The following is a 24,772-nucleotide window of genomic DNA, read 5'->3' on the forward strand; positions in this document are numbered from 1 at the left end:
ATACAAACAAGTATTTCTGTCAGGAAAAAAGTTTTAAGTTCAACTTCAAATGTCAGGAGATATATTGTTGACATTACTGTTAAAATACACTTCCAATAAAGTGAGTATTGGCAAAATCGGTTGATGTTTTTATGTTGAGGCAGTGGGGAGTGTTATTGGCAGCTTCTGAAAGTAACTAATAAAGTAACTAGTAATCTAACTTAGTTACTTTAAAAATAAAGTAATCAGTAAAGTAACTAAGTTACTTTTGGAAGGAGTAATCAGTAGTCCGTAATATATTACTTTTTCAAAGTAACTGTGGCAACACTGGCTGGAGTTTTGACCTCTTCAGACAAAACCTCACAGGCAGAGCACACGATTTGCATTCACCTTTCCTTTTTATACCATCAGCCATATGGTGCGCTTTAAACTACCTGCAAGGACAGGGTATCAAAGAAATTCATTTTTCTGCGCCACAGCCACACATACCTCATCATCGTGTGTACACGTTTGTGTGTCATTAAGAAAGTTTGTGTGATGTAATCACTGGCAACCTGTCAAACTCACCCACAGTACCCAGAGCGATGTATCCAAGGATGACAATGACAAAGATAACACAGCAAACCACATCAGTGCAGCTCCTGGAAACAGAAGAGGGATGTGGGAACAGTGTGTGACGCAGGAATCCAAGATTACGAGTGGAAAACAGTGGAAATCAGTAATATATGCAAATATATTTAGTAAAGTGTCCCCAGGGGGAATATGAAATTAGCTTCACCTCACAGAGAGAAAGAATGCATAGTGTGTGTTGACAATGTAATTGCTATTGTATGGTAACGGAGTTTTAGCTCAGTACTTTACTTCCAGAGACGAGTAAGTGTCATCTGTGTTTTCAGAGAACCTGCAGTGGAGCTCTACTGACTTCCTGATGAGACTCTGAATGCCTCTCAGGGTTAACTGACCCACAGCCACAGAGACCGTTATTTGAAGTTTCCACTCTCACTTCAGCAGCCTTAGTCTGCTAGTTTAAAACTGCATCTCAGAGTCTTTCTCCCTCTGAGTCTTTATTCACCGTCTCAGTGTTTCCCAAATAACAAGCTTCCTCCCCCCCGCCCCGACTTCCTTTTAAAAAATGCTGTCCATCCAGCCTGTTTTCAGAACCTCTTAGTGCCAGCCTCAGCCATGAATGAAGCCAAGTTTAATCTACCGTGCCCAGCAGTACCATACATGCATAACCTCCCCTTTACACCATATGGTAATGAAATTGACTTGAGACCCTCATCTCCTCTGGATTTCAAAGCCAAGGTCAAAGGAGGCCTAAACTCAGAGAAGTGCAGTGTTTCCTCTGTGTGCTTCTTTGAACAAGTGAACTGTCCTTGTTTTGTATGCAGCATGGTTACACGGTTGTTTACAGGCACTACTGCTCTTCAGCCTCCAAACACTACTTCACAATTACCAAGCAGGCAGTAAGATGTACGCCACTGATGTACAGACATAATACACAACGTGGAGGAACCCATGGAGACAGGGAGAGTAGCTTAAATAGACAGTAATGTGTTTACAGTGAGTGAAGTAAACTGAATGCATTTTTAAGGAAACAAGCAAAACTATTTAGACTGTATGCTTAGCTCAGACTCTGAGATTTAGACTCTGCTGTTTAATTTAAGCTTGGATTGCAAAGGATTTAGGACTGTTTTCAAGTACAGTAAGTAGATCATTTTTATAGCCCTGCATTAATAACTGCGGTAAAGCTCGCAATCTGTCTTAGCAGCGGTGGTAGCTTGCTGAAAACAGAGGGCAGGAAATCTCTTCTGTCCCAGCAAGGCAGCCTATACTCATTGTTTGCGGTTTTAAAACGACTTTATTATCATCTCTTTGATCTGACCTGCACTAAGACTGCAGATAATTGCGAACACAAAACGTGATTTAGCCACTCAAAACCTGGACGTGCTTTTAAAGATGGCTTTACCGTATCTGGTTTCACATCCAAGATCAATACTTTGATTATGGAGTGATAGAAACTGTTACAATTTGTAACAATTTTCTGGCATTTTATAGATGAGACAATGAATTCAGAGAGTGACTTGACTGAGAGATTTATCTGATGATTTAAATAGACACTTGGCACTTGTGAAATATTTTGAGGTGTAAACCATTTTCTGGAAGCACTGCAATTATTTTTTGGAGATAAGAGAGGAACAAAGGCAACTGAAGTGGGCACAGTTCTCCCAAGTGAACACAGCGGCAGTTTTACACTGACAGTGGGTATGCGGTGTACACAGACAACCTGCTACACTACCAGCAAAACAGTTGCTGAGATTGTGCATGTTATTAACAAAGGGAGGCAAGAGAGTATCGTTTCATTTAATTCAAAAAAGAGCTGTCAGTGTTGCTATGGCAATTATTGAATCCCTCTCTATCCTCCAGCTGGTAAATAAGTTAGCTATCAAATCAAATCAAATCAAATCAAATCACTTTTTATTGTCACATCACATGTGCAGGCACACTGGCACAGCACATGCGAGTGAAATTCTTGTGTGCGAGCCCCACAAGCAACAGAGATGTGCAAACACAACAACACAAACGAGCAAAATACAAGAATGGCCAACCTGAAACTAATAAATATATGTACAATATATAATAGTGTATGCATTTCTGGATGTGTATACTAAATATTTTCCTACGTGTGTGTGTGTGTGTGTGTGTGTGTGTGTGTGTGTGTGTGTGTGTGTGTGTGTATACACATTTTTACAAATTAAATAGTAAAAAAATAAAATAAAATAATAATAATAATAATAAAATATATAAAATATACAGAGTTGAATATGTGCAAAACAAGTGGCATTTATATACAGTGTGGAGTGCATAATGTTGAGTCACACATCCTGTTTGATGAACTGGGAAGATATGAGGGCTGGGAGTCTTAAGCTGAAATCGCTTCATCGTCACACTGACTGTTACTGTAGGTCTGTTGTGATTTTCATTCCCCTCATATGGAAACAACTGCAATTAAAAAAACAAAGAAGGACACAGTGCAAACACAGCGACTCGGCGCTAAAAGAAAGCGACCCTTGAAACGTGCTACGGTCAGTGTTTAAGGGAAGCTGACAAAGTGAGCAGAGTGAAAACAATTCTGCTTCGTTCTCTTATCTCAGGAAAACATAATTAAACAAAATCTATTTGGCTTCCAAACTGGGCTCAATCCCAAGCTTTAGCTCTCTTCAGATGCCTCTTACACATACGTTCACACGAACCAACACTTTTCTCTGCTTGTGGACTCTGTTTGCACGCAGTACTGCTTAGCAAGAAAAAAAAGTCAGTACTGGAACCTTTGTCAGTGCTACGGGAAACTTTTGTGTCAGTATTATATTTGCAAGGCTGATACTCTGCAGGAGCCAAGGTGACACAGATGGCAGAAGTGCCACAGAATAGCGTGGGTGCCATTGTGGTGTGAATCTGCCAGACTGTCCCTCCTTTGTAACAGACATTTACAGGAAGGAGGGCAGATCTTCACACAAAAGGGATATTTCACATGGTCATGAGAGCCATTAGGGACAAATTTCCAAGTGAACAGTATTCCTGACAAACATTAGGCCCAGTTCGGGCGAAGAGAAAGAATCGGAAGCAAAGTTTAACGGCACACTTATTGAAGGGGTAATTATAGAAAGGACTACATTAGAGTGGTGGAGATGTGACAATGACTGGATCTTTGACTCTTATAGGCAAATAAAATTAGCACTACAGCAAGCCCACTCCTGTGTAGCTTGCAGAGGACTGCTCAATCAACAGATATGGTTACTTCATTTAGGCTTTGAGCTTACATGAAAACAAGGCGACCACAGAGTTGGTTCTCTTCCAGTTCTCATTAAGAAAAGCCTTTGGGCCACAGAAACATCAAAGTATCCTTGGTGCCTTCACCCACCAGTAGCGGAGAAATGGGCTGGAGAGGGTGGGATAAAGAGGCACAGGAGAACTGGAACATGCCTCCGCAGCAGCGTGCCAGTCTGACGTTGGACATAAAAGAAGTAAAAACCTACATTATCTCTGAAAATGACTAATTCAAGAAAAGCCTACAGTGACACCCTCAAGGAGTTTTGCTTCATTGCAAAATCCCACCTGTCATTGTAATAAAAACGTTTTCTTACAATCTAATTTATCAGGTTGAGGAAGGATAAAGATACTACTAATATCAAATCTTTTTCATCAGATTTACAGCCACGTGAAGAAGAAAGTATGGCCTTTTTACATGTTTATGTATCAGGACGTAATAAAAAGAATCTTGTTCTTGCAGGTTATATAATCAAGTAAGTACAACCTCTGATGAATAACAACAAATTACATTTTTATTTACTTAACCCGTAAAGGCCCCCCCCCCCCACACTTTAAAGCGTCTTGCTTTAAAATGACATGTCCAACGTGACCTGACTTTTTCTCTGCAATTACAAACTCTGTGTAAAATATCTTGGTGTCAAAATAAAGCTAGCACTTCATCACAGGTGTAAGCATCACAGCAGATGCCACTGTGTCAAACTAACTGAGGATAAAACAGAAAAATATAAAGGAGTTTTTCCTGGTCTGGTCTTTTATAGCACATGACACCCTTGAAAATGTGCTGCGGCAGATCAAAAAATAATTGTCTTATAACAATATGAATCAACATATGGACAAAGCTTGATGCTGCTGAAATGAAGCAGAGAAAGTTGCTCAGGCTTTATTAGAAACACAGCTTTGCAAAATTTGGCATAATTTGTGAAAGTCAACATTTCTTTGGTATTGAATAGCAGAAATTAGGCTTTCTTGTCAGAGTCACTTTTGGGGGAAAAACAGGTGGTAAAAATGGTAGACTGGTGCGTAATAAGCTAGCGAATAATGCAGAAAATAGAGATTTCTGATGTAAATCTGGTCTCAAAGCACACTGAGTGATAGAGCTATGCAGGAAATAGGACAGCAAAAGTAAGAGGGAATTCATGACAATGTCTTTCAAACATGAAGCATAGTTTTCGTCTTCTTTTGCTGCTGGTTCAGTGAACTCTGGAATGAAAGTGACGAAACTTGCAGTTTCTGAATCTGTCAGATGTCGGCTTTTGTCCGTGCTGTCGGGTAAACGGGGGATGTTTACCTGCTCTTTAATTGTTAGCTGTTTTAGCTGTTTGATGTTGTTGAAATGGTTTTGTGAGCTTTTAGCTGAGATTCTGATGAATAGTTAACAAAAACGCAGAAGCCCTATGTGAAAATTTAAATAGTATATTAAATATCAAATGTCAGTTCACCAGCAAGCGTGACCGCCTCTATAAAAACAGACGTTTTAGAATTTTTCAGGTCTGGATTTTGAAGTTAATATAAACACAATGTCAAGAAGGAAAGTGTCAGCAATGACCTTAAAGTGGCTACTGCTGCTGCCCATTATTTTGGAAGGACATGTCCAAACAATTTCAAGTCTATGATTCTTCCTGTACAATGGAACACATTCAAGACAGTTGCCAGTAATTTCACCTCAACATCAGACTGTGCTCAGAGAAATTGCAACCCACCCCCCCAAAAAACCCCAAGAGCTACATCTCAGACTCTACAAGCATTAGCAGAAGCTTATTAGCAGCTCTTGACAGTACAATTAGAAAAAAGACTGGATAAGTATGGCTTGTTTGGAAGAGCTGCCAGGAGAAAACCTATTCTCTCTACAAAATACATGGCAGTATAGCTTAGGTTTGCTAAGTTGCATCTAAATTACCTATTAGATTTCTGGAACAACGTCTTTTGGACATTTGGCAAAACCCAAACATAACATCTCAGCACTAAAACCAACTATCAGCATGGCGGTTTAGGCTTGTTTTGATTGAGTCAACTTCCACTGTATATCAGAGTATTCTAGAGTCAAAAGTGAAGCTGTCCATCTGTCCAGTGACTAACACTTGGCTGAAACTCGGTCACGTAGCAGGACAATCATACGGTGGCCCTGAGAGGCCAAACCGACTGCAACTTAAGAAAACACCAGCAATAAGAAAAACGCTGCAAAAGCACACAAAACACAACGGAAATAGGAGAAACAGATTTCCAAAAGCACAAGGGAAGTGTTTCTGGGGAGACAATAACCTGACGGACCAGTTGCAGGAACCAAAATATGCTAAGAAATGCGCTGGGAAACACTTAAAAGAAGTGGAGGATCTATTGGTTTTGTGAGGAAAGAAAAGATGAGAGATAAGTGTGTTAGCCTATGAGATTAAAACACACTTACCTAGCATGTTTTGGTTCGTCGGGTTATTGTCTCCCCAGAAACACTTCCCTTGTGCTTTTGGAAATCTGTTTTTCCTTTTTCTGTTTTGTTTTTTACTATTTCCTTTGTGTTTTGTGTGCTTTTGCAGCGTTTTTCTTATTGCTGGTGTTTTCTTAAGTTGCAGTCCGTTTGGCCTCTCAGGGCCACCGTACAATCATCCCAAGCACAACAGAAAATCTGCAACAGAATGACTGAAGAGCAAAGAATCAAGGTGTCACACTGGCCCGGTCAAAGTCCAGACCTCAACCTAACTGAAATGTTATGGCAGGAGCTTAAGAAAGTTGTGCATAAACAAATGCCTTCAAACTGTAAAGAAGAGCAGGTCTAAATGATCCACAATGATGTAAGAAACCGATAAAGTCTGACAAAACAAATACTCCAACTTACTGTTGCTAAAGGTGGTTGTGCAAGCTACTGAATCATAGGGCACACTTATTTTTTCCGCACACATGTAATTTGTCAGACAGTGGCTACTACAGATATAAGCAGTGTCAAGCTCAGTATTTGCTATCACTTTGCTAGCTGAAAAAAGTAAATAAGAGCCTCGGTGCATTGTTGTATAATGCTAACACTTAGTAATGTGGACATTTTGTTACAGCCTGGAGACAGAGTACTCGTTATCATGAAATCTCTTGTGTGTACATCTGTTTCGTGTGTGTCTGGCTGGCTGCTAATGTGTGTCATTGGGTTAACTCCAGCCACCAGCTTGACTTATGGCCATTGATCTGTGTGGTGGAGTGTAGAGATCTGCCAGCACTCAGGCCTCAGTCTTTATTAATGTAGCATGACAAATAATCAATCTGTCAGCCTCAAACAGCAGTGTGCGCCAAAAAAATGATACAGTGAGCAAACTCAATACACATGTAAGAAGTCAGATGTTTGGAAGGTCAGTTCATCAAAATAAAAAAATGCATATTACACTAAAAAGTTGTATCGGTGTCTTCTGTTTCCAGTCTTACACAATCCAGGTGAATAAAAATTAGCTTCTTGTTATAAACTATCGAATGAGGGTGATGATACAATGTCTCAAAGTGTGTCTGTAAATGTATTTTACACAGTAGTCTGAGGATGCTTAGTACCTGTTCTGAACAGGCCCTCTGAAGTTCGGGTCAAACTTGCGAGGTTCACCTATAAGACAAAAAACAGTGCAGACAAATTAGTAACAATACTGTGGAGCGATCAAACGAAGCAGCTATTCATTGACAGAGTTAGCAAACAGTGCACAGAGATAATGCCACAGCAAAACAGACAAAATATTCTTTAAGTCAGATGACCATTTTTATGACGCTTCTGCTTTTGAGCAAAAATGTAGAGCAAAAAGAAACATTACAAGAGCAGGATCATTTTGCTAAAAATCTGTGAAAACACTTTATTACAGCACAGGCGATGAAAATGTTCACCTGCTGTGGCATTCAAACGGTCAGCACCAACTAACTAGGTCATTTCACAGTGCAAGTTTCCTAGCAAATCTGGCAGAGTGGGAGCAGTACAGTAAGGCAGCACTACAGTAAAGGCCAAAACAATCAGAATCAGAATCAGAAACTTTATTGTCATTGTCATGAGAACAACGAAATTAAGAATGGTCCCCGATCATTGCATCATCCCTAGCAATATCAATATGAACAGGGAAGTATAATAAATCATCTTAACGAGTCTTAATCCTAGCAGCTTATTTGGGTCATACTGAGGCTTCCCCATTTGACCCAACTTGAAACTGAAGCACAGTTGCAGCACTATTTGTCACCCATACTCTGACTTGTATGTGAAACAGATGCAACTGCATTTATCATCAGTTGCTTCTAACTAATTATGACGTGTTGCTGAGGACCTATTAATCATCACACATGGAGTGCAATATCTGTAAGCAGCTGGGGCAGACTTAGGGGCATCACGAGTGGGCCTATTTCCCATCTGCCTTTTTCCCAGGCTGATCCTGTCCAGACGTATGAGCCAGTTTTGCTTCTGAAAGTGTGAGGAATGAGTACACTGTACATAGCAAATACATATTATTCAGCCTGTTCTTAATGTACTGTACTATTTTAGAACACCCACAACCGCCTCCCCCCCCCAAAAAAAAATTCACACAAAAAAAAAAATCATGTTCGTATCCACTAAAAAGACCAGAAATCAATACATCTCCACAAAGAGCATTGTCAGTTTGATTTTGTTTGGTTAAAAACATTTACTGTATAGTAATGTTGCATTTTAGTAATCAAACTGCAAAGTATAGCGTGCTTTCTGCTCTCCTGAACAAGGGAACTCAACCGTTAGAGCACAGAAAGTAAGTTACTGCATTTTCTGTAGCTCTTATTTATTTGTCATTACTGTTGAAAAAAACCTGCATTCATCACTTAAATGAAAAAAGGAAAGGGAATGCATGTTTGCATTAAATGCTAGTTCTATTATCAGGCGAAAATACAAACCTTAGGCCTAAAATGTGCTCCCTGTAAGTATAACATCAAGATAATCGCTTTCGTCTGATGTGGCTTTTTACCTGAAAAACTGGAACAATCGCGGCTGAAGAACGCAGGACACAGACAGTGAAATCGAAATAAAGTCTTTAATTATTTGCAGAGAAGAAGTCAAAGAAGGTAAACAATACAGGGGCAGACAAAAAGGCAAGATGTCCAGGGTGTTGGTGCAACTCACTGGGCCGAGCATGCGACACATATGGTGTAAAGCTTTTGCGTTGGGCCAATAAAGTCTGAAGAAAAGTTCCAAAATAACAAACAAAAAAAGTCACAAGATGAGAAAATCCAAGAAAGCACAAATAACAAATGAAACAATAAACAGGATAAACTAGAAAACAAGAGGATAAGCACAAGCACACAGCTAGAAAGCTTAACAAGGAGAGTAATGACGACGGGGCAAACAATCACAAACGGGTCAAAACAGGAAGTAAAATTATCAAAAGTATAAGCAGGTGAAGAGTTACAAAATAAAACAGGAAGTGACTTAACAGAAACCTAACATCAAAAAACAAAAAATTAACACAATGAGAGCGCCCAGCTGAACATTGAAGGCCAAAGTTAATTCATCTCTGCCATCGAGCATGAGTTACTGCAGAGGTTAATGTGAAATGAACAAAAGCATTGGCTCAACTTTCTTTCAGTGGACTGTGTACACTTGTGCATTTTTAGAATTACATATTCCTCTATAGTCCGTTTACTACTGTTCATGAAATGTTCAGTTTATCTTTAACCAACCTGTATCACGTCCGTCTTTCAGTAAAGCCCAGAAGCTGCTCCTCACAAACTGCCAGATTACATTACGGATCCCAAAGTGAGTGTTTTACCACTCTTGAAAAAGTGTCTGGCGTAGTGTTATTCCTATGTGGTGTGACAAGAGGGATTTCTAAAGCCAATATTGCCGTATAATGACAACACACTGAAAGACAGTAAAATGAGTCAGAGTCCTTTAAAATCACATTACTTCCTCTCTGTCAGTGCGCCCCAGGGCAGCTGTGGCTACAATGTAGCTTGCCATCGCCAGTGTGTGAATGTGTGTGTGAATGGGTGAATGACTGAATGTAGTGTGAAGCGCTTTGGGGTCCTTAGGGACTAGAAAAGCGCTATACAAATGCAGGCCATTTTTTACTAAAGTGCTGCAGTCTGAAGGACAGAAATGCCAAAACCCTCACCCAAGAGGAAAGAAATGGGCTTGCGGCAAGTGAACAAAAAAAGCTACACACGAATAATGAACCATTTGTCATTTATGTATGTAGATGAAGCATAAAAACACAAATAACAAGAAAGGTTCATCAGATAACGGGTCGAAAAAACGGTCCCTCTTTTGTTTTCCAGAGAGACTGCATACCTGCATGCAACCAAAGCCTGCTGAACATTACTGGGTCATTACTCAAGACTACAAATAGAAACCAGAAAGCTTCAAATATGAAACATTTTGTCAATTGCCAAAATATTCTACATGTTCATATGCATATATCTGTTGGGAGAGATAAATGCACCCTGAGCACATCAGGCACTAGTCTGAACCACTGGACTACGAGAGTAAAACAGAGGAAGTGGATGACTTCACTAGCTGTTGCTTAAATAGACTGTATAGTTGTGATGGCAGCAGACTTGGCATGACACAGATCTCAATAACTGAAGTAGCAACTGCTGGGCTTTGAGCTACAATTAAGGATGATACACACAAGTTTAATGCTTATAGCACCACACGCAAGTGAAGATCAAATAGTAGTACAGCAAGACATCCACAGCCAGAGATGGGCAGTAATCTGATTACTTTTTTCAAGTAACGAGTAAAGTAAGGGATTACTATTGCAAAAACGGTATTTAGATTACCGTTACTTTCCCGTAGGAACGCTGCGTTACTGCGTTACTAAAACCGTGATTTTTTTGCGAGAATGTCTCATGACAGTGACGTCAGCGAGTGCGACGTTCGTGACAACAGCTGTGTGCAGATCAACAGTGGATCATATATCGAGTGCAGAGAGAGTATGAGCGTGCAGCGTTTAAAGCGTGGAAGTACTGACCTTACTTTGAGTTTGATTCCATAAAAAGTGACAAAAACATTAGTGTCCGCTGTGCGTGGGAAGAAAACTTCTTTTTACAGCGAAAAAACCCCTAAACTTCCAAGGAAGCACCGAGTAGCTACGACGTAATGGGAAACTCACAGAGAAACTCGCGGATTCTTCCACTGACCGCGGCACACCTGCACCAGGGTAAACCTCCGCCTACCCCACTCCTGCTTTACAGGTGAAAATAGAGCAACAGGACCGCTGAGTCTTTGATGTTATTTATTTTCTGCTGTGTTTTACTTGCATCTATTTGAAAGACTGAGTGTAAACACAAAAAATATTTTATTTTATGAGCTGGAATGTGTAGAAAATAGGTTTAAATGTTAAACTAATTTCTTCCAGTCAGAGAATGTTGCATATAATTAAATCTTTGCTTGATGCATAAAGTTAAAAGATTAAAACTAATAAAACAAGTTTTAAAAAGAGACTTTTCCATTTGATTACATTTTGTATGATGGATTATGCAGAAAAATTAGAATTGGGCTGAAAGATCTATCACTTTATCACCTACTCAGGTTGTAAACCGTGTTTTTAAAAAGTAACTAAGTAATTAATTACTTTTGAAAATAAGTAATCAGTAAAGTAACGGGATTACTTTTTTGGGGAAGTAATCAGTAATTAGTTACTGATTACTTTTTTCAAGTAACTTGACCAACACTGTCCACAGCACGAGACAGTGAACCACACCAGCATCTGAAGTATAACGACCCCAACCAGCCTGGCTACTGTGTGAGACTGGCCTTTTTAAAATAATAAGAACCAAATGCATCAGGAAAGTGTCACACTGTCTTTCTTGACCATATTATCTGAAACATTCAGTTATATGAAGCAACAAACACATCAACTGTTCACGGATCAGTGGAAATATAACACTGATATCACCGCAGTATTGTGAGCACACAAAAACAACTCTGGTAGAGCTGTTTTAGGGGTCCCGTGTTTTTTTCCATTCTGATAAAGACCTATAGTAGAGAGGAAAGAAGAAGATCAAAGGTTTTAAAGGATGTACTTTCGAATGTGTGTAGGTGTGATGATGACAATTTCAGCTTCTTTGTCACAGAAGCAATAAAAGCTACGAGCTGTCCCCCTCATGCTACTTCATTTGACACGAGAATTTAAATGTTTCCTTTCCGTTTGTCCTTGCTGTTAAAAACTTCCGTTTCCAGCCATCTGCTTGGCTATCAGTGAAAGTCACTCACTTGAGTGGTGTTTTAGGTCTAAAAATGGTAGATGCTCTGGATTAATTGTGTGAATTCCTCACCCAAGGACACAATGTCACAAAACCAGATGCTCTTTGCAGCTTTTGTCGCACTTCTATTGAATAAGACGACGCTGAGCTTATTGTTTTTAACTCAGAAGTCAGTAAGGTTGACAAAAGAGCACAGAAATGCTAAAATTGTGTAACAGATACACAACAGGTAAGCTGAAATAATCAACGCTAACAACAGGGCAATACTATGAGATCCTCCACAAATAATTTAGCTGCCAAGTACTTTATGTCAGACAAAGAGAGAAGCAACTATAATCCTCTTTATCTGCACCTACAGTCAGGTAGACTGCAGTGGACTGCCGTGTGCACCAGTAGTCCTTGTTTTTCTCGGTAGCCACATAAACCCGTTCACCACCTGCTGCAGGTTCTGTTGGGTGTAGCCCAAAGATACAGATACAGATAAGAATAAGGCAGTGTGCAGTCTGATTCTCTGAATACTGAATACTAGGGCGACCTTGTTTGTCTGCCTGTGAAGAAACTGTAGACAGTAAGGGCCCAGTTAGCTGGTTAGCAGCCAATGAACATTGAAAAGCTTGTTCAAGTGTAAACCTAAGGCAGACGATGCTGCTCTTTCAAATGGATGTGATGAAATAAAAGAAAAATGCTAAAGTAGGTCAACAAATATATTTGGGTGGTCGTTAATATAACTGTAAAATCTTTGTTTGGGGAAACACTTCCCTATAACAGCATCATTTCATCTCATTAACATAATATTTCAACCAATTAGACTATTAGACAAGGCAACTATTAGTAAGAATACAGATTTTATTTTAATATTACAAAAGTCCGTCTCCACAGTGCTGGAACTATTGCGGTGGAAACAGGTTAGTCCATATGGTGAGTGGAGCTGAATCACACTGGGATCAAGGAGAGTCAGTGGTGAGAAGACAGATTGTGGTGCAATAAATGTCAGGGGGCACAGTTTTTTCCAGGTTTTTCACAGCAGAGGGACCAAGTGGTCTGGCACTGGTTAAAACCCAAAACTGCCAAAACAATGCTGCAACAGGAACTTAAAAACCCGATTTCTACAATAGCAGAAATATTCAGCAATTCAGTTCACTCATATCTAAAATAAATACCTAATATCTAGATACACTAAAAAAAAATCTCACACCTCTTCATTCTAACACAGTAGCACTGAGGAGAAGGAATATGTGCCTGAGCTAAATTTAGCTTTAGCTGCTTTCCTGACTCACAACACGAGCCTGAGTGTTTCCACCCGGCTGTTGTACCTTTCTCCGACCCTCAAATCAGATTTCAGCGAAGGGTTAAGAGAAAGTGTTGAAAATCATCAGCGATGCTGGGCCACCAGCAGACTCTGCATTAGATAACGGCTGTTTAGCCTGCACTGCAGTCTGCCAGTGTAGGAGATGAGTCTGGTGGAGTTTGCTGGCTGTAGTCAGACTGAAGGGGGGTCTGTAGTCAAAAACGTTCGGAAAAAGCCTGGCAGGCATGCTACACTGGGACAGCTAGAGTCGCTGTTAGCTGCATAACTGCTGGTCTCCTCTATTGACATAGTGTTAGATAATGCCACCGTGTCCTTCTGTGACTGAAAGATTTATGCACAGCCCAACAATCATGGTGGTAATCGAAAGCTCTGAGAAAATAAGGCTTCATGGGCTGAAGAATTATACATCAGGATCAGACAAAGGCTTTGGCAGAAACATCTCTCCACAATTCCACTTGTATTCCTGGCTGGTCTCCCACAGCAATAGGATTTATGGATTCATTTGGAGGTGTGAGAACATGCATAAAAAATAGTTAAACACTTTCGATTATCATAAAATTAACAGGATATCTGCATACAAGCAACTTTTGCTCTCTCATAAAAGACGTTTCAGCAGTTGATGGACGCAGATCCTTTTCCCTACATGTTTAGGTTTGTAGAACAGCTAGTGTGACGAGGACTCTTACTGGCCTTTTACACGCTACTATTTTCATTGCACAACAGAAACGAGCCCGCAAGTTGAGACAAACCTTTTCTTTCACTTTACCAAGATTTCTCCTGTTGTATGTGTATCAGAAAGAAGGGGTGGTGGGTATATCATATATTCCACCTGTGATTATTGTATGATTGTTTCTTTTGTCATCAACATATATATTACAAAAAGATGCTGCATAGCCTGAATAATTCATGCAAGTCTTGTTATTTAGGCTACAATGAAATAGTGACTCCAGGAAAAAAAGAAACAAAACACTTTTTAGGAAACTGATGTTTTATTTCACTCAGTTTCTATCACGGGTGACTTTGGTTGGTGGTCAGTGCCAGTGGATGGTCAATCAACTTGCCTGATACACTTTTTTATTGACCCCAAGCCACCATAACATTGTTTATGTCCCACTCTGTTTCCCAGAGTATAATTGAACGGACTAACCAGGTCTATCTGGTGACTAATTTGAACATTTTCTTTTACATTTATTCACCTGCACACCACGACTGCGAGCAGAATTTCCTTGATGTAGTTTTGAAAACTCCGGCACATTAACCAGCTAGTCCCAGCAGGCCCCCCCAGGACGCTGTTGTGGGAGCCCTGGAAATCATTAAGCTACCTCTTACTAGATTCTCTTGTTGGAACCTTGGAACCTCCAGCTCCATGATGTTGGACCGCAGCCACCGAAGGTAGCTGTAAAAATCTGCTGCCAGTTTCTACAGCTACTCTAACCAGAAACTGCAGGAGGTGGAAAACTGGATTTCTACCTGCTAGATCAAACTCACCAAGGCGGCAGAGCAGAACAGACTACCACTGCCAACTCCGAACCCAACAACATGTTTATTGTTTAGTGAAAGCACACAAGCCAGATCTATGCTAAAAATATCATTTTAAGGGACATCTGTGGACAATTTCATGATCAATATAAACCAATAAGCAAAGGACTGGGTGTATTAACTCGTCAGCTCTTTTCCTCTCCGTTTGCCTCTTCCCTTCTCCTCTCTGTCCTCACATATACTGCATTTCAATACAGCTCCATTTCTAATAAAGCTGTTCTCATATGCACATTTTTCTGTTTCTTCTGGGAGGGAACAAGCATAGAATAATGACTTGGATGTGGCCAATTAACTACGTATTAGTTCACTGACACAAGACATCTTTTTCAAGCCGCTGCACTGCACTGCTGAAATCCTGTATTTACATTTAAAAATAACTTCTCAAACAAAATGTTAGAAGCAACAGACTTAACTCCTGATCAGCTGCTGTGCTGTCAAGTGAATAGAGCAGAGCGATATGACCAAAAATATTTATCACGATATACATTTGAAAATTTGCGATAACGATATAACTGACGATATAATTGACACGAGACAAAATACTTTACAACTCCACAACTTTATTAGTGCAAAAAACCCCATCAATGTATTTTCACTTAAACAAGCAGCTGTTTTTTATGTGCATTAAAGTTATATAAAAATTAACAGTGCAAATGCAAATTCCTCGCTGACAGTTTAACCAAAAGGCGTTTCCAGTGGAAACTGGCCGACACATCCTCAGCATAACCATGTATGATATCCACAAAACTTAAAAAGAGCTTATACACACACAATACAGTAACATTATGTTGAAGCACAGTACGTATCACTCCGCGAGGCTCCGCCTATGATAGCCGTAACGCTCCGACAATCCATCAAGCGGTGCGGCTTCGTAGCTTCGCAAAGTCGAACTAAAACATTCGACAGATTTTCGAGCGCCGTGCACATAAAATTGTTTCGAGGTCAGTAAACACAACCAGAGTTCATACATAAGGCACACGGGATTATAAGGGGCTCTGTCGACTTTCAGAAAAATCAAAGGATTGATTTTAAGTGCGCCGTATTTTCCAAACAACACGGTAATAACGACAGCCCGCTAGCATGCGCTACCAAAAATAGTGCTTTGTTGTGTATCTGACGGACGAAAGCTAAACCAGTTCCACACCAGTGAAGCTGCAGCACTTTTACAAACCAGTTCTGGTTCATCTGTTTCATTTAACGATCCGCTTTCGCCCTTCTCGTTCTCCGTCGCCGCCATGCTTTTTCCGTCATGTGCATATGAAAACATGTGCGTTTTACCCATATTCTATCGCCATATTTCATTTTTTTATCGTTGCCCAACATTATACCTAGGGATGGGTATCGTTTAGGTTTTATCCGATACCAGTACCAAACCAGTTCTTTTGAAACGGTGCCGGTGCTCAAACGGTGCTCAAACCGGTGCTTAAAGAATGGAGAACACAAAATTGGTCCAAAAACCTCTCATGTTCAGCTGTTTTTTGTAAAAAGATAACAATGTTAGCCTTTTCTGCAGCTGTGGGGCATATATGGTATCTAGGGTTGCCAACTCCCTGAAAAATAAATAAGGGACACCTCGTGGCCAGGGCCGGGCGACCCAGTTGTCTTCACCCTTCCCAGTGTGGTGAATTTTCTAGCTCTTTTTTTGTGTGTGAAATTATTTTTTTAACCATTTGACTTGAATTTGATTTAAGTAGATGTGTATTCTTTGTGATATGAACACATGTGAAACAAATGATCATTTAGCCATTTATTTTTAGCTCAAAATGACAACATTAACACAATAAAACAGGTCTCCTTCTTAAACAGAAGCCTGTCATGCTTAACTTTTGAGAATACGTAAACGTTGGTGTAAAAGATGGAGCAGCACGGCTGTGCAGCGTGTGATCTGGACACAAGCGATGGAGGCACAACTTGTAGAACTTTGGAAAGCTCATCCGAGCCTTTTCGATGTGGCATCACAAAATTATCACGACCACAACAACCGTGAAAATAGTTGGATTTACACTGCTGCTCAATCACAGCTGCCTGATCAATGTTTTTCATTAGCAATTTAGCAAAGTTGATGGTGGTGGTGTGTGTGTCTGTGTGAGCGTAAGACGGAGAGAGAGAGCGCGACAGATTTTCTGTTATAACCTTCATTTTATGGAGGCACAGTGTGAGCACTCAGGTCAGGCATCAGAGCATCGGGCGGTATAGTGTGAGACCTGCATCGTGACCTACCAACTTCTAACCCCTGCGAGTCAATCGTGCAGTTTGAGCAGGAGCTGAATAACGCGACTGAAAAAAATCGCACAGTGTCTGCCCAGCTTTAGGTGTACTGTCGTCCGAGACTTGCACCAGTTTGTTTCCCTGTTGGCCATGCTTCTTGTTGTGGTCATCTGTTGCCTTCCGGTATTTTCTCCGCAAGCGACCTTTCATCGACCAATGAGATGAGTGGTAATCTGAATTGTCATACTCGAATTGTCATAAGTGTGCTGTCAGCTCATTGGTCACAAAGCAGGAGAGGGGCTGGGAATTATGTTTTCAAACAAAGCGTTAATTCCATTAAAAGTTATAGACTACTTTTGATTCTCACTGTATTACGGGACAAAGTGCGTCCCTTATTAGCTCAATACGGGACGTGTACTTTTGTTTCGAAATACGGGACGATTCCGTATTTTAAGGGACGGTTGGCAACCCTAATGGTATCACTCTTGGCTGGAAGCAGTGCTTAAACAATGGAAAAAACACAAACTTTGTCCTAAACCTCTCATGTTCAGCTGTTTTCCACTTTTTCTTTGGTCATTTTAGCCTTTTTGGCCAGGGTGAAGAGAGTATCTGCCATCAAACAAGAAGACAGCCGCATGTAGCTATGATGATGTTTGCTAGTTCACCTTACATGCATTCATGTAATAACGTGGTTAGCCTACTCAACGTAAATTACACACGAACAACATTAAGCTACTCACGCAGAGAAGAACGGCTGCTGCTGCATCATCATCCTCATCATTTCTGCTACACTGGCAGGGCTAGGGGCCAGGACTCTCCTCTTTGTGTTTTGGGGGGGATGTTGCATAACAGGCAACCCACCCGCAGTAGATGTGCTCGGTGTGAGGTCTCGCAGCAAGCTATCAAATACGGCGCATTTCTGGGCTTTTAAAAAAAACGCTATGCGTCGCCAGGTGTTTCATCGGATTTGAGGTGTTACCTCCTTTGACAGTATCACAGTATCAGCTTAAAGCACTTGTTGCTGCTGAGTTTGCATCTTTTGCTGTGAAGTACAGCCAGACTTTTGACCGCTTCGCCTTGGACATTTTTAATCTGTAGCTCTGCTCTAAAAGAACGTACGTACCTGGACCCGCCTACTATCCTCGGAAACGTAAAATGATTGGCTAGAAGTGTATCACAGCTCAGGAAAAAAAAGCACCGAAATAAAGCACCGAAATGTGCGCTGCTTTTTGGTCTGGTTACTACCGTTTATGTCAGAACCGGTGCCATCATGGCACCGGACACCGGTACCCATCCCTAATTATACCGGTATTACCGTGAACGGTGTGATATGGCCCAGCCCTACAAGTGAATGCTGCTCTCATTGGTTCTCTGTACTCGCATATACGTCTTCCTGAAAGGGTGTAGGCAGCAGCAGCCCTGCTGGATTTCGGGCGATCGTGGCTCAAGAGTTGGCAGTTCGTCTTGTAATTGAAAGGTTGCCGGTTCGAGCCCCGGCTTGGACAGTCTCGGTCGTTGTGTCCTTGGGCAAGACACTTCACCTACCGCCTACTGGTGTTGGCCAGAGGGGCCGATGGCGCGATATGGCAGCCTCGCCTCTGTCAGTCTGGCCCAGGGCAGCTGTGGTTACAACTGTAGCTGCCTCCACCAGTGTGTGAATGAATAGTGGAATTGCAAAGTGCTTTGAGGGTCTCGAAAAGTGCTATATAAATGCAATCCATTATTATTATTTAAAGCTACAGATACTGCAACAGCCCACTGGAACAGCGAACCAAAAAAAAGCATATAGAGAGATGGAAGAAAGAATGATCTGTGCTTGAAAGACACATTTTGGAGATATGTGAGACTTGCGTTAATGTGTTAAAAGGGGTATGATATGGGACCTTCAAGGCCCATATTTACTGTCAGATTCTGAAGTGCAGGATGTGCTAACACTGACTACAGAAAATCAACTTCAAAGTGACAGTGCTGGAAGCAAACCAGATCTAACAACTGCCCTGGAGTGATAGGACTTCAGAGAAAAGTCAGAGAAGCAGTTCATTTCAGTGCATTTCAAAATTTAGGAGAATAACCTGCAGACTTACCTCCTTTGAGTCACTTGCTCAGAGATTACACGCACATTTATTGCGCTACATCATATATCGATTACCACACATAAAATGGGTGGAAATATTAACTGCGGAGTACAGCATAACACACCCTCCAGACTACAACTTGTTCACTTCCCTTAACCCGTTTCCACCCTTCCCCTTCCCAGGGTTACTCAGCTTGTAGCCATAAACACATCCAACATCAGCACAGGCAGACACAGGCACCAGTGTCCCCTGGCTCCACTGTCCAACACAGGCCTCTTTCATACAGTGGTCAGGCAAACAGCTCGAACACTGCAGGTGCTCTGCATGGGTTGGGTCAAAGGAGCCATTTGGAAAGGACTATTTTTTTGTTGTTTTCACTCTCTGTATTCATCCACATTTCCAGGAGCCGGAGAGAGTGAAGTGCTGAGAGATTTCACTTCTGTCAGAGCTACGTTGGGTTAGAGTGTTAGATCCAGCAGTAGTTAAAAAGAAAAAGAGAAAACAGAAATTTTAAAAATTCAGCATAATGATGTTGCTCGGCAGGGGAGGCATAGTCTGTAAGTCTGAATGCTGTGTACAGTATATTCATTCATATTTGATCAAAGCACTGGCTTTTGCCAATCCATAGAGGAAAGCAACATCAGTAATATGGCTTTGGGATTTTGTGTTTTCCTGTAGTCTTTATTTAAAAAGCTACACATATTCAGGTTTCTTCTGCATGACACAGTAGCAACAGACCTACTTGGGTGGATTAACTATAAAAGGAGATACCAGGATTTTCTGTAAAGCACAGGTTTATTGTCAAGGTTTCATAGTTGAATCAGGAAATGCACACGTAGGATCACACAGGGTCACGAAGCCAAACGTTAACTTGCAAGTCTCCTACAGTTTCATGCCAAAAACACAATAATCTGTTCTGAAAGAATCAAACAGTTACATCAGAAGACTTAGTGTTGTTTGTTTTTTAAAAAAGGAAAGAAAAAGGGACAAATCTCTACGTAGCATCATCTCACCCTTTTTCTCTGCCTTTCTTCTGCACAGAATCATATTTCTTCCTTTCTTGTACTTTCTCTCTTTGGAGTACAGTACAGCCTTTAAAGTGCTTTTCTCCTCATTGTAACAAGACAACAACATCTCAAGCTCTGGTTTAGGTTTATGTACTGGAGTCCCTTGGGATCCTCTTAAATCTTAGCAGATGGTCAAGAACTGCACTTGGAGTATCTGACTTGCTAGTCCTCTGGGTTAATTCCTACTAGTAAATGAAGAGCATTTACTGGGCACATAGTGGTAACTGACATCCTTTCAAGCAGTGAGAATAGTGGGACACGGGATGGGATTCAGCCCCCGAGAGGGGTGTCAGCATCTGAGTGTCAGATGCTGACAGCTTGGCCTGCTGCTCCAAGCAGAAAAGTAGCAGTATTGTATCTTTGTGACCTTGGTTACTTCTGCTGGAGGCTCCAGGCATGTCAGTGGCAGCCCTGGGTTTCTGTGACATGAGACTCGCAACTGCTACTGTAGATTAGTGACATGCTCAACTGGCTTAGGTCAGGATTTATAAAGACTTAAGAGTTAAGAGGATAGATCTCAATATCCAAATATGCAAGGTGAGAAAACACATATTTAGGGTGTCATACTCTACATACATAAAAAAAGGCCAAACTCCTGCAATTACCCACTCTTTCTTTCACAGTGCCTCTGTAGTGATGTATGAAAACAGCCTTAGCCTTTAAAGACAACGAAAACAGAACTGATCAGCTCTGATAATTAGTATATGTGGAAAAAGTTACCATATATAATCCTAATAATCATATAATCCTACCCTTTAGGCAGGCTTGTTTGCATGACTTAGGAAAATTAGATTTTAAGATTTCTGTAATCATTGAATGACTAATTGAGATGAGTTTTTTTTTTCCTGTTTATGCGCCTCATCTCATTTTACACATTAAAGTTTTATGTGAAGCATGATGCAATTGCGCTTTTAGGAGTAGCAGCACAGTAGGAAGGATGTAACACTGCTATTAAAAAATGTCATCATATGCACTCCTTTCTACTGCTATATTTTTTTAAATAAAAGGCTGGCAAACTGCTGAAGCTCGAAGGGACGAAATGCTTCGCAGAAATAAAATCCAGGTCTGTCAATTTAGTCTGTTGTTAAATGTCAAGCACCTGGCTTGTAGAACTGTAATAATTAGTCCATTAATATATTAGGTGATTAAAGCAAATTAATTGATATTAGTTTAATAACTTCAGTCACTTATATGCAAACATTTAAAAACATTTGCTGACTTCACTGTCTCAAATGCATAACTTTCTGCTCATCTTCTCTGTTTTTAGGCATACTAATTGCAAAAGCTCTTCTCCAAGGGAGGCTGGGGACATTGAGAGAGAGTGGTCCATGGTCCACATGTCCATTGTCGACACTGCTGTAAGGAGCAGCAGCCACTAGGTGGTTGGCCCCTTAACCAAATGGTGGGCAGCAGAGGTGAAGGGAGCCATCAAGCTGAAGATGGAGTCCAAGTGAGCTGTGGTGGCTTGTGGCAGCTGACGGTTACCGACAAGCTAAGTGGAATTTGCATATAGAAGTAGCTGAAGAGAAAACTGGGATGTGGGAGTAGTTTGGTGAGGCCTTGGAGCAAGATTTTCGGTCATCCTAGAAGGAATTCTGGGAAACAATCAGGTAACTCAGGAAGGGCAAGAGGTCTAAGGAGCTTGGAAAGAAAAGCGTCTGGACTTCTTTAAGTTGCTTGAAGACATTTCACCTCTCATCCAAGAAGCTTCTTCAGTTCTAGGTTCAAATGGTGAAGAGTCCGAGATTTAAGCCTTGTGGGAGTGCCCCCCCCCCCAAGATGGACAATGGACCTCCTAATGATCCTCTACCTAATCACACGAGCCAAGGTACGAAAACAGGTGTAGGTCACAATCTGTTCTTAACTTTTATGTATAGAATTTCTAGGTGGAGCCTATTGGCAAAAGGTTTCTGCATTGGCGGCCTCAGGATCACATTTCTTCTCTTTGCAGATGATGTCATTCTTCTGCCTTATCAGGCAGTGACTGCCAGAATAAATTAAGGTGGTTTGCAGCTGAGACTAAAGCAACTGCGATGAGAATCAGCATCTCCCACTTTAATACACTGATGCTCATTCAGAAAAGTGTGAAGTACTAACTCTAGTTACCGTCAGATGTATTCGTGCCACAGCTGCACTCCTGCAGGAACCATATGAGGTGGTTCGGTAAACTGACTAGGATGCCTTGTGGACACCTCCTAGGTAAGACATTTTAACCACGTGCAACTAGGCCCACACTGCAGAGATTATCCCTCTCAGCTGACCTTGGAAAGCCTCGATGAGCCAGAGGAGATGGCCCGGGATAGGGAGGTCTGAGCGACTGCTGCCCTGTGATCCAAATCTGGATCAATGGCAGAAAATGCATGGATTGTTTGAGTACAGGTAGCCATGCTGTCGGGCACACAAGTCTTCTCTAGTTCCACTGATCACCCAAGACTTAAAACAACTCAAGACTATGTGCCTGGCATGGGTCTTTGGGTTGTGTTTCATAAGTCACTTTCAGTGTCACTTATCCTTTTAGTCCTAAATAAACACTGACTATATTTGTTCTGCTAAGTGGAGATTTCAATTCTGCTCGTTTTGCCCACGAAAACCTCTCTGCTAAATGTCTTTTTCACAGACTCAAATGAACGGCCATCCAGTATTATGCAAAAGTGAATCTCAGAAAATATTTACTGACACACCCTATCATAAGTGTGAATAATATAGTTCAAATTTCAGGCACTGGCATGGCTATTGCTTAAGAAAATGCACACAAAAGCACATGCTCTTGTTAAAAATAATGAGAAGAAATGCCACAAATACTAACAAAATCCTCTGCAGGGTGAGCATTAGTCTTCATTTGAAACAGGTATTTGGAGTGAATAGTGTCACTTAAAAAGCCTTTAATAGCACTTAGTCTAGGGTGCAAAATGGGCCATTCAGCCGCAACCTTCTCCAACTGCAATTTCACACGAAGATACTGTGAATGTTTCGATTATAAACCATTGCCCTCAGCTTCCTGTCAAGAGTCTGCATTGACTCAGTATAAAAATGCAGCGTTTAGGGAAGCTGCCCATGCGAGAAATTTGTTAATTAACAGTGTGCCCGACTCAACACTTTCTGTGGTGAATGGAACTCATATCTATACTGTTACTTACAAAGCTGTCACAGAATGATTATGAGCTACTCTCCTATTTTTCTGACTGACTGAACATTTCAGCAGTACAGTGAACACTTGCTACATAGTTAGAAATGTTATATAATAAACTGGCCTCAAGAGAACACTTGAATCTGACTATTAAGCAAATATAGGACAGTTGAATGTGAAGGATATTATGGCTCTATGCATTATGTTGCTCTTTTTCTTACAAATACAATCATTAATCAGCTTAACTTTATATTAGGGTAGGTAACAGTGTGACATTAGTAAAATAAACTGAAGTGCTCATCATTGAGTCATCATGAAGGTCTTCAGCCTTATCAGTCTTTTTGAACTTTTAGGGTTACTCACTATGTGCTGTGATCCACAAAACAGATGTTTTAGTGTGTGAAACTTTACTTTCCAGTGTAATTCAACAATATCATGATGTACAGTATTCTGGTATTAAATTTAAACAACCCAAAAACCTTTACATTGCTCCTTTGCCAAGCTAGCCGTTTGAATAAAAGCACCGGGGAGTCAACAACATAAAGTAGCTGACCTGAACACTGGGAGGCACAATAACTCCATGCTATTAAGGCTAAATTATATCCCCTAATTAATTGCTGCCTTCTAATCCATCAATGCAATAGAATATAAGTGCAGGTACACTAAACGCCAACCGTATTCTGTACATTAATAATGTATACATTACAAGTTATACACGTGTTTGCTTCAGTTAGCCTGTTACTCGTGGCATTTTACACATGTCAGGTTTATGATGCGCTGCAAAGTACCAGCTTAAAATTGTGAACAGGACCTGACTGGAGTCTGACATTCCCAGTGGTGAGCTGTATGTCTGTGGAGAGCACTGAGAATCAACTACTGCTGACAGGCTGTAGTCTTGACTGGCAGAGTGCTGGAGTCATGAGGTCTGGGGGACAAACAGGGGCAGAATATAGGGAGGAAAAAATAGAAAAAAGAAAACACAGCAGCTATCCCCAGTAGAAGCTGTCAGGAGCAGACCTGACAATGCCTGTGCTACTTTGAGTTATTTTGTGGGCATTGTGACTGTGTACAATTTGATCAACGATTCATGATAAAATGCACGTGTACTTGATAATAATGCAGAAGGCTGTGTGAAAACCGATAAGAATGACATATCATCTATCAAATTAAGTTCTGCATCATCCCAGCGGTTGAACCGAATAACTGAAACATATCTTTTGGTATACCTTTGATTCTTTCTCACATTTCTCACATAAAAGGGCCAAAGATTTGGCCTATCACTGTGGCAGATAGCTTTGTCTGGATTTCAGTGACACCGTAGCTTTGCTTTTCAGTAGCCCAATAGTACCAGCTGAAAAAAGGAGTAAATCTGTGAGAGGGGAAAAAAGGTCAATCATTCAATAGAGAGAAAAAAAATTGTATTAGCTAGGGAACTCTTTGTTTCATAAAAAATACTCTACTGTCT

The 24,772-nt window shown here is 40.8% G+C and overlaps 1 protein-coding gene across 4 annotated transcripts in view; it reads right to left on the reverse strand.

Moving 5' to 3' along the window:
• Positions 1-24,772, reverse strand: part of slc44a5b (solute carrier family 44 member 5b) — a 60,121-nt gene that overhangs the window by 33,779 nt on the left and 1,570 nt on the right. For 3 of the 4 annotated variants that reach the window (XM_085397470.1, XM_085397469.1, XM_085397467.1), the window contains exons 2-3: positions 7,330-7,378; positions 547-620 (exon numbers count right to left, since the gene is read on the reverse strand). In XM_085397470.1, the coding sequence (XP_085253596.1) occupies positions 547-620; positions 7,330-7,378 (123 nt within the window). The remainder of the gene's footprint in view (positions 1-546; positions 621-7,329; positions 7,379-24,772) is intronic. The other variant, XM_085397471.1, reaches the window with a different exon arrangement.

This window comes from Rhamphochromis longiceps, linkage group LG23, assembly GCF_057381845.1.
Source record: "Rhamphochromis longiceps isolate RC_006_pf linkage group LG23, R_longiceps_female_GT1.1, whole genome shotgun sequence".
Taxonomy (NCBI): domain Eukaryota; kingdom Metazoa; phylum Chordata; class Actinopteri; order Cichliformes; family Cichlidae; genus Rhamphochromis; species Rhamphochromis longiceps.